An 18202-nucleotide genomic window follows, 5' to 3' on the forward strand; every position below is an offset into this window, starting at 1 on the left:
TGTGGGTCTGATTACTGTCTCGTAGACTGGCAGTTTAGCTGTTCTTGACACATTTTTTGCTTTCAGTAATGATTTTAGTGACCCTATCGCTCTGCTTCCCTTCATTAATCTTCTGTCTATCTCTTTTTCTTCTTTTCCCATGTTCGTTATGGGACTTCCTCTGGGACTTCTTCAAAACTATACAGTCTCTGCTCCTTTCATTTTGATATATTTGTTGTGTCTTCTCTCATTTCCATATATTGGGTTTTTGTTTGGTATATTAATAATCCGTATCTTTTCGCTTCTTCTTCAAATTTCTGGAAACTTTTTCTAAATGTTTCTTTGTTCTCGTAGTTCTAGTATCACCACATCATCCGCATACGCTATGCACTGTTCCCTGCTATTGAAAATAGTCCTGTTTGTGCTCATATTTAATCTTCTTGTGATTTTTTTTAATACTAGGTTGAATAAATTCGTTGATAGCGGAACCCACTTGTTTTAAACCTCTATTCACTGTGAACTGTCTTGAAAAGCTTCCTCCATTGTTACCCTATTTATCGTGTTCCTAAGCGTCATTCTCTCTAGAATGACGCTTCTATATATACAGTAATACCCCGAACTTCCGCGATAGGTGGGACCGAGCGATAACGGCGAAGTCGAATTCGCGTAAGTCGGGGTATAATTTCGTATATGTATGTATATAAATTATTTTTAATTGGAGGAGGAGTATCACCGAGACGCAAGTCCTTATCTCTTGCCGTACTGCTCCACCATAGGCCGATCAGATACCAGCGTATTCTAGTCTAAGCCGCAGATTCGTTTTAGAATTTTAAACTGGTGCGTTAGCCTTTTTTATTTTTCTTTACACCAAGCCAGGGCTTGAACGCACATCCACTTAACCATTCGACAGTGAACCGAAAGAGAATCGACCGCCTGGCTCGCTTGGCTATCTGAACGACCCTTAGGATATAAAATCGTCAATCGGAATTATTTTGATGTAGAAGGCTTCATAAAATCTAACAAAGTAATTTGACCAGTAAAAAAATTTTTCTAAAACTCAGATCTAAACACTCATGCTCTTAAATGTCTTGCTCTTCCTCATGCATTTCTATGAGTTCATCAATTCTTTTTGAATCGAACAGCTCTTCAATGTTATCACTATCTACTTCTTAATTTAATTCGTTTTTTCGAGACGCCATTTACCGTATTTTTGTGAAATTCCATTCCAAGATTGTCCAACGATTTTCACTGCATCTAAAACGTTAGATTGTTTTCAAAAGTCTTTAACATTGTAGAATTAAATTATTTTAAATTATCATAGACATCTCTTGAAAATTTGAAATGTTTTACAAACATCTTGCCTATATTACAGTGGTGTATCTATCTCTTGAAGTTTTGAAATGTTGCACTAATATTATCACTCTATTGTAGAACAATTTCTTCTTATTATTTACATGTCAGTTCGACACAGCATTTTATCACATTTTCGATTCGAAAAAGAACAACCCTATATATAAATATCTAATAATTAACAAGAACTGTTCGATTTTTGATTTGGTGTGTCCGCTTGTCAATAATCATCAATTCGAATCGATGAGCGTTTCCATAATAATTTTTAATTTTGATCATTTCGAACATTGTACAATTTGGGGGTACACTGTTAGAGTGGACAATAATTTCCGTACAATGCTAGGATTGTCCAATTTCGGGATTTGCTCGTAACATTTGTTTATACTTCGAAAACGATTAAATTTAGAAAAAATTGCAACAGACCTTTTTTGTTCAGGATTCAAGAAGCATAAAGCAATTTTCCGAGTCGAAAAATTTTACAATTTGTTTAAAAAAAATTGGTTACATAAAATTGGGACCACTTTTTGCATAGGCGACTTCTAGAACCCCAATTTTTGGGGTGTCTCACAATATTATTAAACACAAATATTTCATGGGAATACTGTTTCGAATGAACCCGAGCTTTTCGCCTTATATATAATAGATTATCTTAAAAACTCGCTTATTCAAACATACCCGACCGATTTTTTTGATGGTATCAATTTACACGCTTCTTTGCTGTTATTTCAATAGGCGTTTGGTTGGGAAAGTTTTTAACCATGCTTAAAATACAGAATTGACTCTAAGGTGTCTACTACCGTATTTCCGTCACGTGCAGCCATACATTGTGTACCCTTTATATCCAGTCAGGTAAAAACTCACACCTGTTGTATAATGGAAGGTGGCACGCGCATGAATTTTATTTCCAGATTATCGACATGGTTAATAATTTTCTCTCTTAAAGAATTTTAGCATATACACAAATTGAAGTGAGCGATAATTTAGCGATAGTTTCATCTTTTCGTAATATATTAGTGTATTTAACTTTTTCTAAACCTTTGAAGTAATAGTTGCCAATTGCTGTTATTGGTAGCAATAATCTACAAGAGCACATCATATGATTACCGAAGATTTATTTTCCATTTGACTGTGTCGTTGAAACGAAAGAGCGTTATGTTTTTTTCTTCAATTATGTTCCGTTTTCATCCTTATTTTCTATAATGCTCTGACTATACTGATATATCTAAAATTTTCATTAATAGTCTTCTATGACATGAGTTAAATTAAATCTTTAAAATAAAAAATGACAATTGTTAATCCATAGATCCGGAATTTCTGTTTCGGAATCTATAGGTCTCGATATAAATGAGTTAGAAATTCAAAAAAAAAACTCATATACATGATAAATGTGACGATGGTCAAGATGCTGTCAGTAGCCAAAATTCAGAACGATTCGTCAACCCCATTCGAAATACATAGGGGGTTAAGGCAGGAAGACGCGCTGACGTGTTAGCTTTTAAACGTACCCTTAGAAAAAGTCGTACGAGATAGCAGGGAACTATATTTAATTCATTCATTAAGCGTTACAATTCCTAGAGATTATAGCTAATGCCATGGCGTTCAAAAGCCTCTTCTTGGGTGAAGTGGATTATTCCTATGTCATTTAAAGCTTGCTGTATGTATTTGCTGCTGTAGTGACTCTTTTCTATTTCTTCCTGTCCTTGCACTGAACTTTCCAATCTTTAACATCCATTGTTCTTATATCTTCTTCTACATCATCCTGCCATCTTCTAGGTCTTCCTGTACATATGGGTCATAGTGGTGTTCAGTTAGTTATCCTTCTCAGGATATCTAAGTGCTATATTTAATAGATCAGTCCAAATTCTCGCCTATGCTGACGAGTAGACATTATAACAAGGGCAAGAACCACAGAAATCCTAAGTAAGTTATTAGCAGCATCAAAACGAATGAGACTGTATATAAATCAAAATAAAACAAAATGCATGCCAATTACTAAAAACACGAAAGATGGAAATGTTAACGCAGATCTAATTCATATGTCTAATCGACTAAAACAAAGAATAACACATCAAGGGAAACAGGTGCTAGCATGGTCTATCAAAGTACTCAGCTAATAAAAATCTGTCTCAAAAACGACTATAAAAAAAACTGATAGTCCCCATTCTCACATATGGATCAGTGGCATGGACCCTAACCAAAACAGACGAATCCTCTCTATCAAGTTGTGACAGAAAGGTACTAGTGAAACCGTCTGCAATAGGCAAGACATGTAGTCCATGCAGAGGAATCGAACATAATAAAAAATATTTTATCAGCACAGCCGATGAGAATATGAACACGCGACAAAGCACAGCTGAGGTGGATAGATGGGATAACACAGGATGTTAATAAGATCGGTGTTGCCAACTAAAAAATCCAAGCAAGGGACAGAGCAGAATGGCGTAGAAAGCTTGAAAAGGTCGAGCCCCTGTAACAGTAATAGCACCGTGATGATGTAGATCGAATATGTCCATTTAATTGTTCCCACTGTATGTGTTCCTAATGTTCGCATTTAAATGTACCTAATGCCAATTAAGCACGTTTTGTTTAAAGTTTGCATATATGGTATATTCTTCTAGGACAGGTGTATCCTTCCTATCCATAGTTGGATATCATCATTACTATTTTTAGTTACTTTGCAGCTATTCCAAAAACTGTTATACATTTAAACCAGTGTTTTTAAATTATCAACCATGAGTTTCTCCCTCCGATGATCCATTGCTTTATTATCAATCTAATTACACATCTTATACTCGCAATAGTAACAATTACAAGAAAAGATGACCTTTTCAAAAATATAAAAATAGCAACAAGGGGTAACACAATGGTGACTCACCATCAACCTCTTTATTTAATGCGATAGAAGGAAACGTAATAGCTACCCAAACAAAAGATACAATTGCACTATTAATGTCTGAACTTATTTAGAGGAAAAAGCAGTAAAATGCAGATACAGAAAAGGGTATGTACAAGAAAACAAGGCATATAACCAATTTAAGTGTCAAACAAGATTATTGCAAACGGATACCTCATGCCAAATCGATAGGAAGAGCTCGAGAATGAGGAAATCATTCCACTAGGAGTAGAGTGGCTACAACGATGATGATTACAGAATATCCCAGTTTGTTTTCTGCTGCGTTACAAACATTAAGTATTCTTTCGCAACATTAAATTGCAAATGACGGAGTTAATTCTCATCCTTATTATATGAAACCATGTATCAAATCTCAATAAATGGATGTAAAACCCATCATTTATCGAAAGGAGACTTTATAAATTCATTTCGCAGTAATATTATTTCAAGAAAATCTGAACATTATTTCAAACGCATTAACTACATTGACTATACTATTAAAGAATAATTTCATCGCTATTCCAACACGTGGCGCCACCTAGCGCAAAATAACCGACACTAACGAGCTGCGAATGCATTTATTGTGCTAGAGACCGCTCGACAGATTCCAGTGGCGTAGTGATTATATTTAAATGTTTTAAATAAATAGGAAGACCAATTTTTAACGATAAAAAACCTGTTTATCGCATATATTATATGATTACTGAACTGAATTTTTTGAGAATTTAAAAGTTTTATCTTTTTCTTTTCAGCATCTGCATAGGTAGTCAAAATTTCTACTAAATTTTATTAAATAAAAATTATCAGGTTGATTTAAATAAATTTATATCAGTAATAAAATAACGACAGAAATAAGCAGTTATTTAGAGCAGATTTACAACACAGTGCAATCTTCAATGTATTAACCCTGCTGTCCCGTTTGACTCAACTTGCACAAGTTGTCCTTTTTGCCAGTTTTTATCTTTTAGTTCTTGGTATATTGTTCTTGGAAGTTCCAAAATGGTTTCACCAGTGTTTTCACAATTCCTCAAGAAAAATTCGTCGTTTTTTCAGCTTGTTGGTATTCCACTGAGAATTTATTGATGTCCATAGAACGAATGATATTAGGTTTGCATAGCCGTCGTCAATGTTATAAAAATATACAGAAAGATGTACAGTAATCAAATACTAGAGGGTCGATTATACACTAAAATGGGTTCTTTTTGCTCAAAATGATTTAGCTTAATGCTAAGTTGATTGTTGTTTCAATCAGTTATTTGTTGCTCGAAATAGTTATGTTATTTTAATAGTATATCAATAATTTAAGAAAAATAAAACATCATTATATAGTACATACTTTTTTCTGTCTGGAATATCTTTAGAAAAATCAATGCAGATTTAATACACTGATCAACACCGAAAACTCGCTGAAACAGAAACTATTACACAAAGACGCGAGCCCGAAAAATTGGTTATTTAAGACACGCTACCATCCGATATTCGATTGTTTAGATAATAAACTCAAAAGGCTAAAAACAAAATCTAATTACAGATAGTAAAACAATTCTCTCCCCCCCCCCTCTTGACTTGCTGAAAATCGTGATTTCCTCCAATACTCCTAACAAATGTTCTTACTGTGTGTTATTACTTTTCAGCTCCCTTTTTGTGCACGGAAATATCAATTATGGTACAGCAATCAGATAGAATATATGATATGTAATATTTTGCCACCTAGTGATAGCAGTATTTCGGCTGGTATTAGGTCAATTCCGGAGGGTTTATTTCTCTTTATCGATATAATTCCATCTTTTTTTACTTCAGAGAGCAAGACAGTTGATTCTCTGGAGTAGTCGGAGGGCTATAGATTTTCTGCTTAAGTCTCGTTATTTATATATAAATCGCTACAATAGTTTTGCCACGTTTCCAAAACAAAAGTGTTCTGCGTGACAAAACTCACGTAAGCTGCGCCTCGGTGCAGTGCGAATTGAAGCGAACGCGATCAGTTGGTTTGATATTATAGCGCGAATTTAAGCGAACGCGATAAGTTGGTTCAACATAATGGTAGAAGTAGAAATTTTTATTAGTGCTATCCAAGAACGTCCTAAATTATGGGACAAAAGGACTAAAAATTAGCAACCGGTTATCATCGAACCGTGAATTGGAAGATGTCGTTAAAATAATTGGGATTACAAGTAAATAGGCAAAAGATATTTCTTTATTATTGCTATTTTTAGCAAATACGAACAATAGGAAAACAATTTTAGCAGGGAAATAGAACAATACGAACGAAAATACGACAGTTACAATATGCACAAAAAAATAAAATCAATGACAAACAAGAGGAAATTCAATAAGTCACCCAACAGCATAAAAGATGGCGATGGAAATCTTATCTCGGAGCCATCAACGATCTTAGAAACATGAAAATCATACATAGAAAAAATATTTGCATCTGACAGGACTGATGATCACCTATATGGAGAAGGAGAAACAGGACCTTCAATCCTTAAATCGAAGATAGAAGATGCCATTGCAGCACTAAAAAACAATAAGTCAGCAGGCCCGGACAATGTACCCTGCGAAATATTAAAGATCCTATGTAAATCAGACAAAAAGTTCCTTGATAATCTAGTTGAACTTTTTAACAACATATATAATAGCGGTAAAATCCCGGAGAACTGGCTGCAGTCAACATTTATTACAATCCCGAAGAAACCAAATGCCCAGATCTGTGATGACTACCGGCTTATAAGCTTGATCAATCATGTCACTAAAGCGTTCACTAAGATCATTCATAGAAGAATATATGATAAATGTGAGTCAAATATTGATAGATCGCAGTTTGGCTTTCGGAAAGCACTTGGAACTAGAGAAGCAATTTTCGCTTTTCAGGTGCTTATACAGCGGTGTAGAGACGTTGATAAGGACGTGTATTTGTGCTTTGTGGATTTTAGAAAAACATTTGACAATGTCAATCATGAACAATTTATAGATATTCTGCGAAAGACAGGTATTGACGATAAGGACATTCGAATTGTGGCAAACCTATACTGGGGTCAAACAGCAAGAGCAAAAATTGGCAACGAACTCACTGAAAGTGTGCAGATCAAAAGAGGTGTCCGTCAGGGGTGTATATTATCCCCACTCCTATTCAATATTTATTCCGAAGAAATATTTAACAAATGTATGGAAAATGCAAATGAAGGCATAAAAATAAACGGCCAGTTAACGAACAATATAAGATATGCCGACGACACGGTGATCCTTGCCAGTACCATAGACGAATTACAGCAGGTAATGGAAAGAGTTTATTCAGTTAGTGAGGAATACGGCCTGAGCCTCAACTTCAAGAAGACAAAGTGGATGCTGATAAGCAGGAAGCAACAGCCTGCTCGACAGTTACGGATAAGTAACATACTAATTGACCATGTAGAATCTTATGTGTACCTTGGCACCACCGTAAATGCAAAATGGGAACAGGCCACAGAAATTAAGGCGAGAATAGAACGAGATAGAGCAGCATTTAGCAATATGAAAAAGCTCCTCATAAGCAGGGATTTGTCTCTTCCCCTAAAACTACGTCTAGTTAAATGCTACATTTTTCCGATCTTACTGTATGGTGTGTAGGCCTGGACGCTGACGGAGATGCTCACGAGAAAACTAGAAGCATTCGAAATGTGGGTGTACCGACGCATTCTTCGTATATCCTGGACCGAACATGTCACCAACATAGAGGTAATCCAAAGAATCGGAAAGGAGAAAGAAATCGTGAATACAATTAAACAAAGAAAGCTTGAATATCTATGCCACATATTGAGACACGATAAGTACCGTCTACTGCAATTGATTGTCCAGGGAAAAATAGACAGTAAGCGAGGGCCAGGCAGGAGAAGACACTCGTGGCTTCAAAATCTGAGGAAGTGGTTCGGGCTCACATCGGTCGAACTATTCAGAAGCGCCGCAAACAAGATCAGAATTGCCATGTTAATATCCAACGTTAGCAACGGACAAGGCACTTCAAGAAGAAGAAGATTGCTATTTTTATACTCTGGTCAAAGGATATTGCTTAAAATACAATTTAAAGGTTTTTCTGGCTTGTGTGGCTGACGTGTATTATTATGTTAAACATACCGCTTTGACGATATGAACTGCATTTGTAACATTGGTTTCAAGAGATTTATGTAGAATTCTACATGTAGAAGTGATCGAACCAAAAGAACATTCCATCATCATTCTGGCTCGAGATAAGCGATAATTATAATTATCTTCGGGGTCCCTTTCGTTGTTAGCTTTTCTGGAAAAGGTCGCATTAGGTATTCCTTAAGAGGAAACGCTGCATCTCCTAGAAGAACATAGGTTGCTATGATATGTGAGCCCGGTAATACTTGTTCTTTAGGTTTTTTGCCCTTCCTTGTTCTATTGAACTTCGAAAGGGGGATTATCAAAACACCAGCATCGTTGTCTTTTTCATAGGAACCTACGTTTATCAATGCAAACTTATAATTTGCATCAGTGAATGATAATAACCCAATTGAAAAGAAGGATTTTTAGTTATAATACATGGAACCAGTCTTTTTTGGTTTCCGAACGCGAATGTGCTTTCCATCAATGCAATTAAAAAACTGCTATCTGTCCCAAATCATTGCGCTATGTTTTTAAAATTATCTTTTGAAGGTTCGGGCATGTCCGCCTCAACTAAATGAGTCCATATAGCTTTACAAACTTGTGGTATAATTGTTGAAATAGCAGATTTTCAAATTTCGAACGAGAAAGCGAGTTGCCATAACTGTATGCCTCTGGCCAAATATCTTAAATAATTAAAAATTTTGAAGTAATAATTATGTCTTTGCTGTGTACATCACATTTACAACACCATAGTGTTATCGAACTGTACCCAGTATTAATTAGCTTTTAAACTAGATATCGACATTCCAGACAGAGAAAAGTTGTATTTATTCTACATCGTATTTCTTTAAAATTAATATTTTCAGATTACTCGTATAAAATGGGCATAAATAGAGTAGAAAAAATAGCGATAAGACCTAAGTTCTTACCTTGCGGGCCTGCGTTGTTTGCGTTAAAAATTAAATACAAGAGTTAGAGAAAAGTGTCGTTGAGTGTATGCCGAAAATATTACGCATGCTACCAGCTGGATAAAGTAGTACTTCAGGCAGATGCTGTTTGCAACGCAATTTTTCATTTTTCTAGGTAATAATCATTGCCAATTGAAAATACGATCTACGGAATTTTCTACAAATTTGGGACTACTCGATAAGTTCCAAACGAAAACCTGGTTTTTTGGTAGCAGCAATAAGCTGTACAAGAAAATATGCTTTAAGTATATTACGTATACGGAATTAAACCATTGATTGTCATAAAAGTTACATTTTACTCTTTTCTTTGACGTTTTAATTTCTTCCATTTCGAAAATATTGTATTGGTCACACACTCATGCAGTACGGTGCCTATGCAGTATACTGCCTCATGCAGTATCTTTGGTGATACCCTCTTTGAACTGATACAAATTTTATTGAACATTGAATTCGCGCGGAACTGACATGCAAAATCGACGGTCGCTTCAAGCGTTGTTTCTAAGAGAACGGTTCTCCAATGCGAGGGGGGTTTTAGGGGGAGCCCAGGAGTAAAAGTGGTAAACTTTTTTTGCATCTTTTTGAGGTCCCAAAATTAATATTCTCTGCAAAATTCAGCTTGTTCGTATGAATTTTAGGGGTCAACTCTCTAAGTTGGACTAAGTTGTTTATTTTTATAAGAGTTAATCAGAGCGGCCTCTGTCCTTCAAGACTACTTCAAGAATACTGCTGTTTCCTTATTCACTTGCTATGTTTTTGCTTTATCTTGGCTAAGAATCAGGCTTCGGCTTTGGATTGACAGAAAAATGTGTTAACTGATAATATACCTTCCTGTGTTAGTCTCACGCACTACATACGTTTTTTCCATTCTTTCATGACTTCTATTGTAATGACTTCTATTCTAACAAAGTATTTAAATTTAATACTATTATACTACACAAAACAATATAATTTTCTGTTGATTGCCGATTCGCTATAATGCTACAAAAATAACCATTTAAAACCAGTTTTCCGTTTGTGATGTCTCACATGCAGAAGAGAAATACTAACCTGGAAGTGCAAGATGATGGTCCAAATAAGACCCAAAGTTAATTTGGGATTTCCGTCAACGATGTCTTCTGACCGGATGTTAACCAGCTTGACATTCTTACATCGCAGAAAATGCAGCGCCGTATCAATATTATGTAACATGTGGAAACGCATCACGCCTTTCTCTCTTGGCTGAAAAAGATAAGTAAATAAAGATCTAGGTGATGTTTTCTAAAAATTAGGCGTGAAAACGTATAATGTAAATATAAATATAAAACTAAAACTAAAAATATATGGTATAATTTCACTATTTGAGAGAGTGATTCATCGTTTAAAGGCGCAGAAATGCGGAAAGACGTATGAAAATCCAGTGACGAACACTCACTTTTATTTTAACGTTAATTATATTTTATTTTTCAAATATTAATGTTCGAAATAGGCCACAATATATTTATTTACAAGTTTTTACTGACATTTCGATCTCTATATCCAAAGACTGCTTTCAAAGATATAAATGATAGTTATGTTTATTTTATTTGTTTATTATTATATATTTTTATAATGTTATATTGTTTATTTTCTTTTTTTTTTCTATCTTTAAAAACGGAATAGAGATCGAAACGTCAGTGTATTAAACATGTAAATAGATATATTGTGGCTTATTCCCAACATTATTTCTAAAAATACAGAACGACAAGCGAAAAGCCATAGAAAATAAATATTACTATCATTTGTATAATTGAAAACGGTCTCTGGATATAGAGATCGAAACGTCAATAAATAAACATATGAATAAATATTTTGTGGCTCATTCCCTACATTCCCCTAAAAATACAGATTGCCACAAACAAAAAGCTATAAAAAACAAGTAATTTTGCAAAAAGTTTACTGATACCAACCGGCTGTCGCGGAAGTTACGCTAAAACGTCTTTTGACGTGGCCCGTCCTTAATGAGTTACACAATGAAATTTTTTTAAAACAAATTTTAAGACAGTTTCCACACCATCCCAGAGGTATGTCTTGTGGCGCGTTACTTTTTTTAAATGGGTGTTCGCCAAGAGAACACTGTCTTCTCTTGGAACAACTCGGTTTTTCGTCTAACTCCAATAAAACTCAAACCAAAAAATCACAGAATATAACTAAAAATTTACTATAAAACGACAAACTATAACACTCGTATTATCAATAACACGTTTTATCAACAACACAAACTTATCGCAAAAATATATTCACAAAATGCAACACATGCCCTACCCTCAGAAACGCCAATGTAAATGAACTATTGTTCATGGGGACTTGCTCGACAAAAACTAGTTTTACGGCTTTCTGTGGGTCGGAATTGAAACGGAGTTCCGTCGCTAATTCCAAAGTTGCCAAACGATTAAAAAATATTGTTTTAAAATATCGATTTTTATTTTATAAATTTAAATATGTAACGAAACGGAACATATAAATAAAATTTATTTAATTACAATTTTGTGCTTAATTTTTACTATTGAAAAAATCATGTTTTTTGGTATTTTTATGACGGTAATAATCGCTGCGTGGAAGAATACAGGTTTTGTATGACCATAATTACTACTTGTGAACAAGAATTGGCTACACTGTACGACAACTCCTGGTCAGTTTTTCTATAGAGAAGCACAAATAAATATACTACTTATATATTGTGTAATTTCTTATCAGAAAACGCAAATTGCAATTGAGAAAACGGGTAGTTTTCGAGGGCCGCTGTGTACATTTAAATTTGAGGATATTCAGCGTTTAAACGATGAATCGCTCTCCCAAATAGTGAAATTCTACTATAGATAAAAGAGACCGATTTAATCAACTAGACAGGAAAAACTGGAATTGTATTTTAAAGAGACCCAAGATTCCCAATTATATATTTAATGAGAAAATGAGATGCAACAAGAGACTAGTGATTAAAACAGTATAAACCCAGCTCACTAGAAGCATTACATTTATTTGCTCAACAGCCCTTGTAGACATCTCCAGCAAAGAAATAATGAAATGAGTCATACGCGTGATATCGTAAGTTATCGTAAAATTTAGCTGTCCTCATGATATAAAGAATAAGGTATAATGTTCCCGAGCGCAAAATTGGAACGAGTTCGCGCATGACGTCACAATGAGAGTGATTTTAAATATTCTAAACTTGAAACACTTTCTAGCAATATTCCTAACTGTTGACAAGCGGTTTATAAAATATTACATGTTTTTATTTGAACGGGAAGGTATTTTATGTAACAGTAACATAATAGCATTAAAATATCCTGAAAAATACTTTAACCAAAGCATATACTTACAAGTTGTTCGCCAGTTAGAACTTCCAAGAGGGAAATCAGGTTGTGTCCATCTCGTAAATCTTCGAATAGGTCTCGAATTTGACGACGTGCCTGAAACAAAAAAGCATAAAATTATGATCTGTCTTTTTACAGCTGAAGGTACAAAATATTTATAAAAATCGAATGTCAAATTATAGTACTACAAAAAGCAAATGTGCACAACATGCAATACTAAAAATAATATTTTTGGAATTTTGTTTTCAGTCATACAATTATATTTACGATTAAATATGTTGTGTACATAATACAATCTTTGCGGATGACGATTTTGCAAAATAGCACCGAAGAAAACTGCAATCTTCAGTTAATCAGATTGATAGCTGGACAAAAAACGGGAGGATAGACATGAATGAGTCCCAATCAGTGTAAGTATATTTCACTAATTAGAAAAGGCAACATTTGCCAATTGAAATAAGTGACACTTGCAAATACAGCCAGGTACCTACATCTTCATGCATGACTTAGTTGGAGACTTCCCTAAATACATTTCTCCATAAATTTCTATCTTGGGTCATATCAATATCAATCCCCTTCTACCGACATACCCTGTCTAAGCGTCTCCAGGTGTTCATGGTCTTCTCTTCGTACTCCTCCCAACTGGATGATTGGAGAGAATTTAAGATTCTCCATAGATAAAAAGCTCCCTTGGACTTCAGCTATCGCGATTTAAAAACGGAAGAACAATATAATTTAATAATAAGTTTTCTAGGGCCTAAATAAAACATTGTTATTTAAAAGATCATTACGATGGGTCAGGAGGTTTCAGCTAAAGTTTCAATTAAGCGTGGCGTTAGACAGGGATGTGTTATGTCACCGATGTTGTTTAATGCCTACTTTGAATCAGTGTTTGAAATAACGTGAAAAATCGTAGCGAAGGTGTTAGATCGATGGTAAAATTATTGATAATATCAGATAGGCAGATGATACCGCCATAATAGCAGAGAGTTTAGAAGACCTTCAAGCTCTATTAAACACAGTAAATAAATGAATGCAATTTAACAATCAACGCAAAGAAAACGAAACAAATTAATGTGGTTGGGAAAATTAATATTGAAGAGTCTAGCCCGTACTAAATCTAACTAGTAAAACCCTGAACAATGTGGAACACTTTAGACATCTGGATGGCTGTATTGGCGGCAGGACTGAGAGCGACGAGGAAATTTCGACCAGAATATAATTGGCATGCACAAGCTTCACCCACTGGTGTTCTGTATTATGCAATAGATGTCTTTAATTGAACACCAGTCTAAGAGTGCCAAATTGCTGGACAATAAAAATCAAAACCTGGACAATAAACATCAAAAATTTAAATAGATTAGAAGCATTTGAGTTGTGGTCGCAGGCTCAAAATCCCGTGAGCAGTACTCTTATTCAACGAACGTGTGATATAACCCATACATAAAGAGCGAGAATTGATCAACACCATCAAAATGCAAAAGGTCCAATACTTTGGTCATGATGAGATAAATATGGCTTACTTCGGTTGCTCATTCAGGGCAAAATAGCAGAAAAATGCTGGGTAAGAAGAAAATTACTGTCCTGACATTACCGACATACCGACCGAGAATCATTCTAGCAGCTCGTTAACATGGCGATAATCAATGATTAAAAACGGGTATGACACACAAAGAAGAAAGAAAAGAAGCTAAAAGAACAGACAGCTGATTCTTTTAATCAGACTATAAAATTTAGGAGGTCTGCTTTATTATTTAATATATATAAATAATAATAGTAGTAAGAAAAAATATAAGAAGGAAGAACAGTTAGATATATAGGTGAGCCATTCTAAAAACAGGTTGCTAATTTAGGACTATATTTTGAGAAGCAAGTTATCATCTACTTTACATCCCGAAATTTTCGCATGTCAAAGCATCGCTTAAACTACAAGAAATGCGCATAAACTATATTTCTAAGGACTAAAAATGCGTTTATGCGTGCAAAACAGAGGGTTTCCTGTTTGCCATTGAGAATGAGGTTATTCCAAATAAAAATTACTTGAAACATATCATCCACCAAAAATCCTTAGGTGCAATATGACAGATGCCGAGGTGAAAGCTAAGCTCAAAAAACTGACCAACATCTTACATCTTACCAGCGCTGTCAAGTATTAGCTGCAACTGAATGTAATTAATGTCATGACTCAGTCGGAAAGAGACAACATTATGAGATAGCTAAAAAGCTTGAGTTGAAAGCTCTCAACCACTGGTGTCATTCCGAACAGCTTAGAATTCTATACACCATTAAACAGCCGAGTCTTAGAGAACATTTTTAACGGATCATGCAATCAAATAATTTTTAGAAGATAGTATTCCCGCATAACAGATCAACTAGTGCTCGAGGACACGGGCAAGTCTCTGGGATGAGCGAATTTTCCTCTTAGAGAAAGTAATAAAATGGCTTAATAAAGAAAAACATAGGAGAACAAGGAACAAGATATATAATATGCCTAGATAATTTACTGCTCTGCAAAATTAAACAGACACTAAGTTTATTTTAAGTAAAATTCAAAAGTAAACTCAAATTCCTATAATTTTTTATATTGTTTTCAATAACAAATCATAAATAAAAAATAAGTTCCAAAATACTGATTAATTTAACATTTAACGACCTGAAAACCCTAACACTAGACCTTAGCCAGAAGGTTACACGAACTTTTACTTTACACAAATGCTCTAGGGGGCTAAGATCTGGATTTGTAAGAGGATAGGATAGTATTCGAATACCAACATCTGTAAATCATTGCATTGTTACTTTGGCTATGTGCGGCAGAGCATTATCCTGTATTAGGAGAAAATTTTCAGCTACAAAGTGCCACATGTTCTTCCAGATATTGTCTAATGTACTTATCAGCATTAAAGCTACCTCCCCCTAACATAAGATCTGAATGTGCTTATAACTCCATCACCAAATTATAATCTAGGGGAGAAGCAACATTGGGCATAGCTTTCTCCAGGCCTTCTCCACACTCTTTGGAGACGATCAGGTGAATATCTCGATCGAAAACGAGACTCATCTGTAAACAGAACGTTTCTCCAATCTTGTACATCCCTGTCTGTCTGCATGAGCACGACATAATTCCAAGCGTTGTCTTCAAAAAGCTATGTCCAATAAAGGGCCTGTAGCAGTCATCTCATCGTCACGGAAAATGCTTCCAAGAAGACGGCATTGGGTGAAATTTGTAGCTGAAGTTGTGTAGTCTCGAAAGACGTACTTGTATAATCGAAAAGAAGGAGTTTTAAACGTTTTACATCGTTTGTAACGTGAAAGTTTAAATTTAGCGTTTTTTAGTTATATTTCATTGGTCTTATAGCAATTTAACAGGTTTATATAAACTGACTTTATTTGCGGAAAAATACGAAATACAAAATATTTGCATACGAAAGCTGCGCTCTTCACCTTTAAAACCCATTTTGATTTTTGTCGATAGGACAGTCTGCTCAAAAGATCCCGAATTTTTACCGTCGAGTTCATACAACTTTTATTTTAAAAAATTGATTTCACGCGCGTAACAGATTCAAAATCCCAGCCGCCTTGGACGTTGTTTCTCAGAGAACGGTTCACTCTACAGAAGAAGTGCTAATAAACAAGTGATCTCGGCTACATGTTTTGTTTAAAACATTTTTTTTCAACTTCGTACAGATTCTTGGTAAACCGATGTTTTTCGTCCCGCCTTACAAGTGGGGCTTACAGGGAGAAGCCCGACGTAGGAGTGGCAAATTTTTTAGCACCTTTTTTAATATCGTAAAATTGACATTCTCAGCAAAATTCAGTTTGTTCGTATGGTTTTTCGAGGTTCAATGGCATTTTTGTCTCTGACGACTGGAGTACTTCACAAAACTTTCTTTTCAGCCACAAAAAAAGAAAATAAAAAAAACGAATTTTAATAAATATAAAGTAAAACCTCGATACAACGGACTAATTGGGGGGACGGGGTGTTCGTTAAAGCCGAAAGTCTGTTATATAAAAATATGTTTAAAATAAATCGAAAAAACTTTTTTTTTAAATATGTACTGTATTTAGATGTATATAAAAAATTCAAAATACAAACAAAATTCTATTTAATTGTCTTCGGACATTCGTCGTGAAGTGACGTTGCTGTTGATATCGACGCGCTTGCTGTCGGTAATCCAGTTTTGAAAAAGAAATCAGGTTTCGTTTGCACTTTCGATGTTTGCTGTTTTTTTATGATCAACTCTATAAAATTACGAAAATGCGTAGGGCACAGTTGAACTTCTTTATCTGATGAATAATCAATAACTGTTATTAGATCGTCGAGATGCGATTCTGCGAAAAACTTCATTTTTAGCAGTGTTGTTTTGTTATCTTCTTCGGTATCATCACTTCTATCCTCATTTTTTTAGGTTCATAACTTCATCTGCATCATATTTCACATCTAGTCATGGTGATATACCCCTTCATCTACCTCTAGCCATTGTAAAACACCTTCCTCAGCTATATGTTCTCCGGCATTATTATGTATTGTCCTACAGAAATCAGTAACTTTCAACCGTTCCAAATCTGTGTATGCATCTAGGCCATCAAACAAATTTTTCCAACCATGTTTTAACGTTTGCTCTTTCACCTCCTCCCATGCTGCAGCAAAATTAAAAATTGTTGATTTTAAATTGTAAGACCTTAAGTTTTACAAGGTACGCTGCCCTCTTGTATCTTCTGCATATTCTCCATCGATCAATACAACTATTACATCCTCTAAAAACTTTCTGCGATATATTCGTTTGGTTGCCAAAATTATTGTTTTTGTTGTATATATGAATAAGCAATGTTGTATTTTTTGACAAAAACATACAGCTAAGTTGCTAGGTTTACGAGATTTGCCAACCATTACAGGAGTCAATCTATGCGATCCATCGGCGTTAGCACAAAACCGAGATCCTCTTCTTGTTGATTTTTCTTCCAGAATTAGATTTTTCATATTTGGAGGCTTGTGTGCTTTCAGGCAAAGTACGCCATAACAAACCAGTTTCGTCAGTATTGTAAATCTGAGATTCTAATAGCATTTCGTTACTTATATGTTCATGTTCTATTAATTTTTGACTAAAAGGTTCTATTTCTTCTTTTGGGGCACATGAGGCTTTGCCGTAAATTCTTTTATTCATGATTCCGTGCTGATTGCTGTTCTCTCCTACATCACACATGAATGCAAATTTATTTATTTTGCTTTTTTTTTATGTCCGAAACAGTTTGCTTTTTTATGCCATATTGATCACATATATGCGGCACAGACGTTCCAGACTCCAACTTTTGTATAATATGTAGTTTTTGATTGATTTTTAGATTGATTCTTTTTCGTTTGTCCTTATTTAAAGGGTAGAATTGCGAAAATTTTAAATTACTGGCGTACACTAAATGTATTCATCTACAACGAATAAGCAAGTCAAACTACTGTAGAGTTTGCGTGATTCCCCGGCCAGCGTGGTAAACAACCATATAATCATAGAAACCTACATGTTATTATATCAGGGAATCCCCTAATAATATGTGATAATCTCACTTTCGATCTCTTGCCTACAAAA

General features: G+C 34.8%; 1 protein-coding gene across 31 annotated transcripts in view; it reads right to left on the minus strand.

The window, feature by feature from the left end:
* shot (dystonin-like protein short stop) overlaps positions 1–18202 on the minus strand; it is a 733882-nt gene that overhangs the window by 304451 nt on the left and 411229 nt on the right. For all 31 annotated transcript variants that reach the window (XM_072531672.1, XM_072531664.1, XM_072531657.1 and 28 more), the window contains 2 exons: positions 12630–12719; positions 10342–10512 (listed from right to left, as the gene is read on the minus strand). In XM_072531672.1, coding sequence (XP_072387773.1) covers positions 10342–10512; positions 12630–12719 — 261 coding nt within the window. The remainder of the gene's footprint in view (positions 1–10341; positions 10513–12629; positions 12720–18202) is intronic.

The sequence above is a fragment of the Diabrotica undecimpunctata genome, chromosome 5 (assembly GCF_040954645.1).
Source record: "Diabrotica undecimpunctata isolate CICGRU chromosome 5, icDiaUnde3, whole genome shotgun sequence".
Lineage (NCBI taxonomy): Eukaryota > Metazoa > Arthropoda > Insecta > Coleoptera > Chrysomelidae > Diabrotica > Diabrotica undecimpunctata.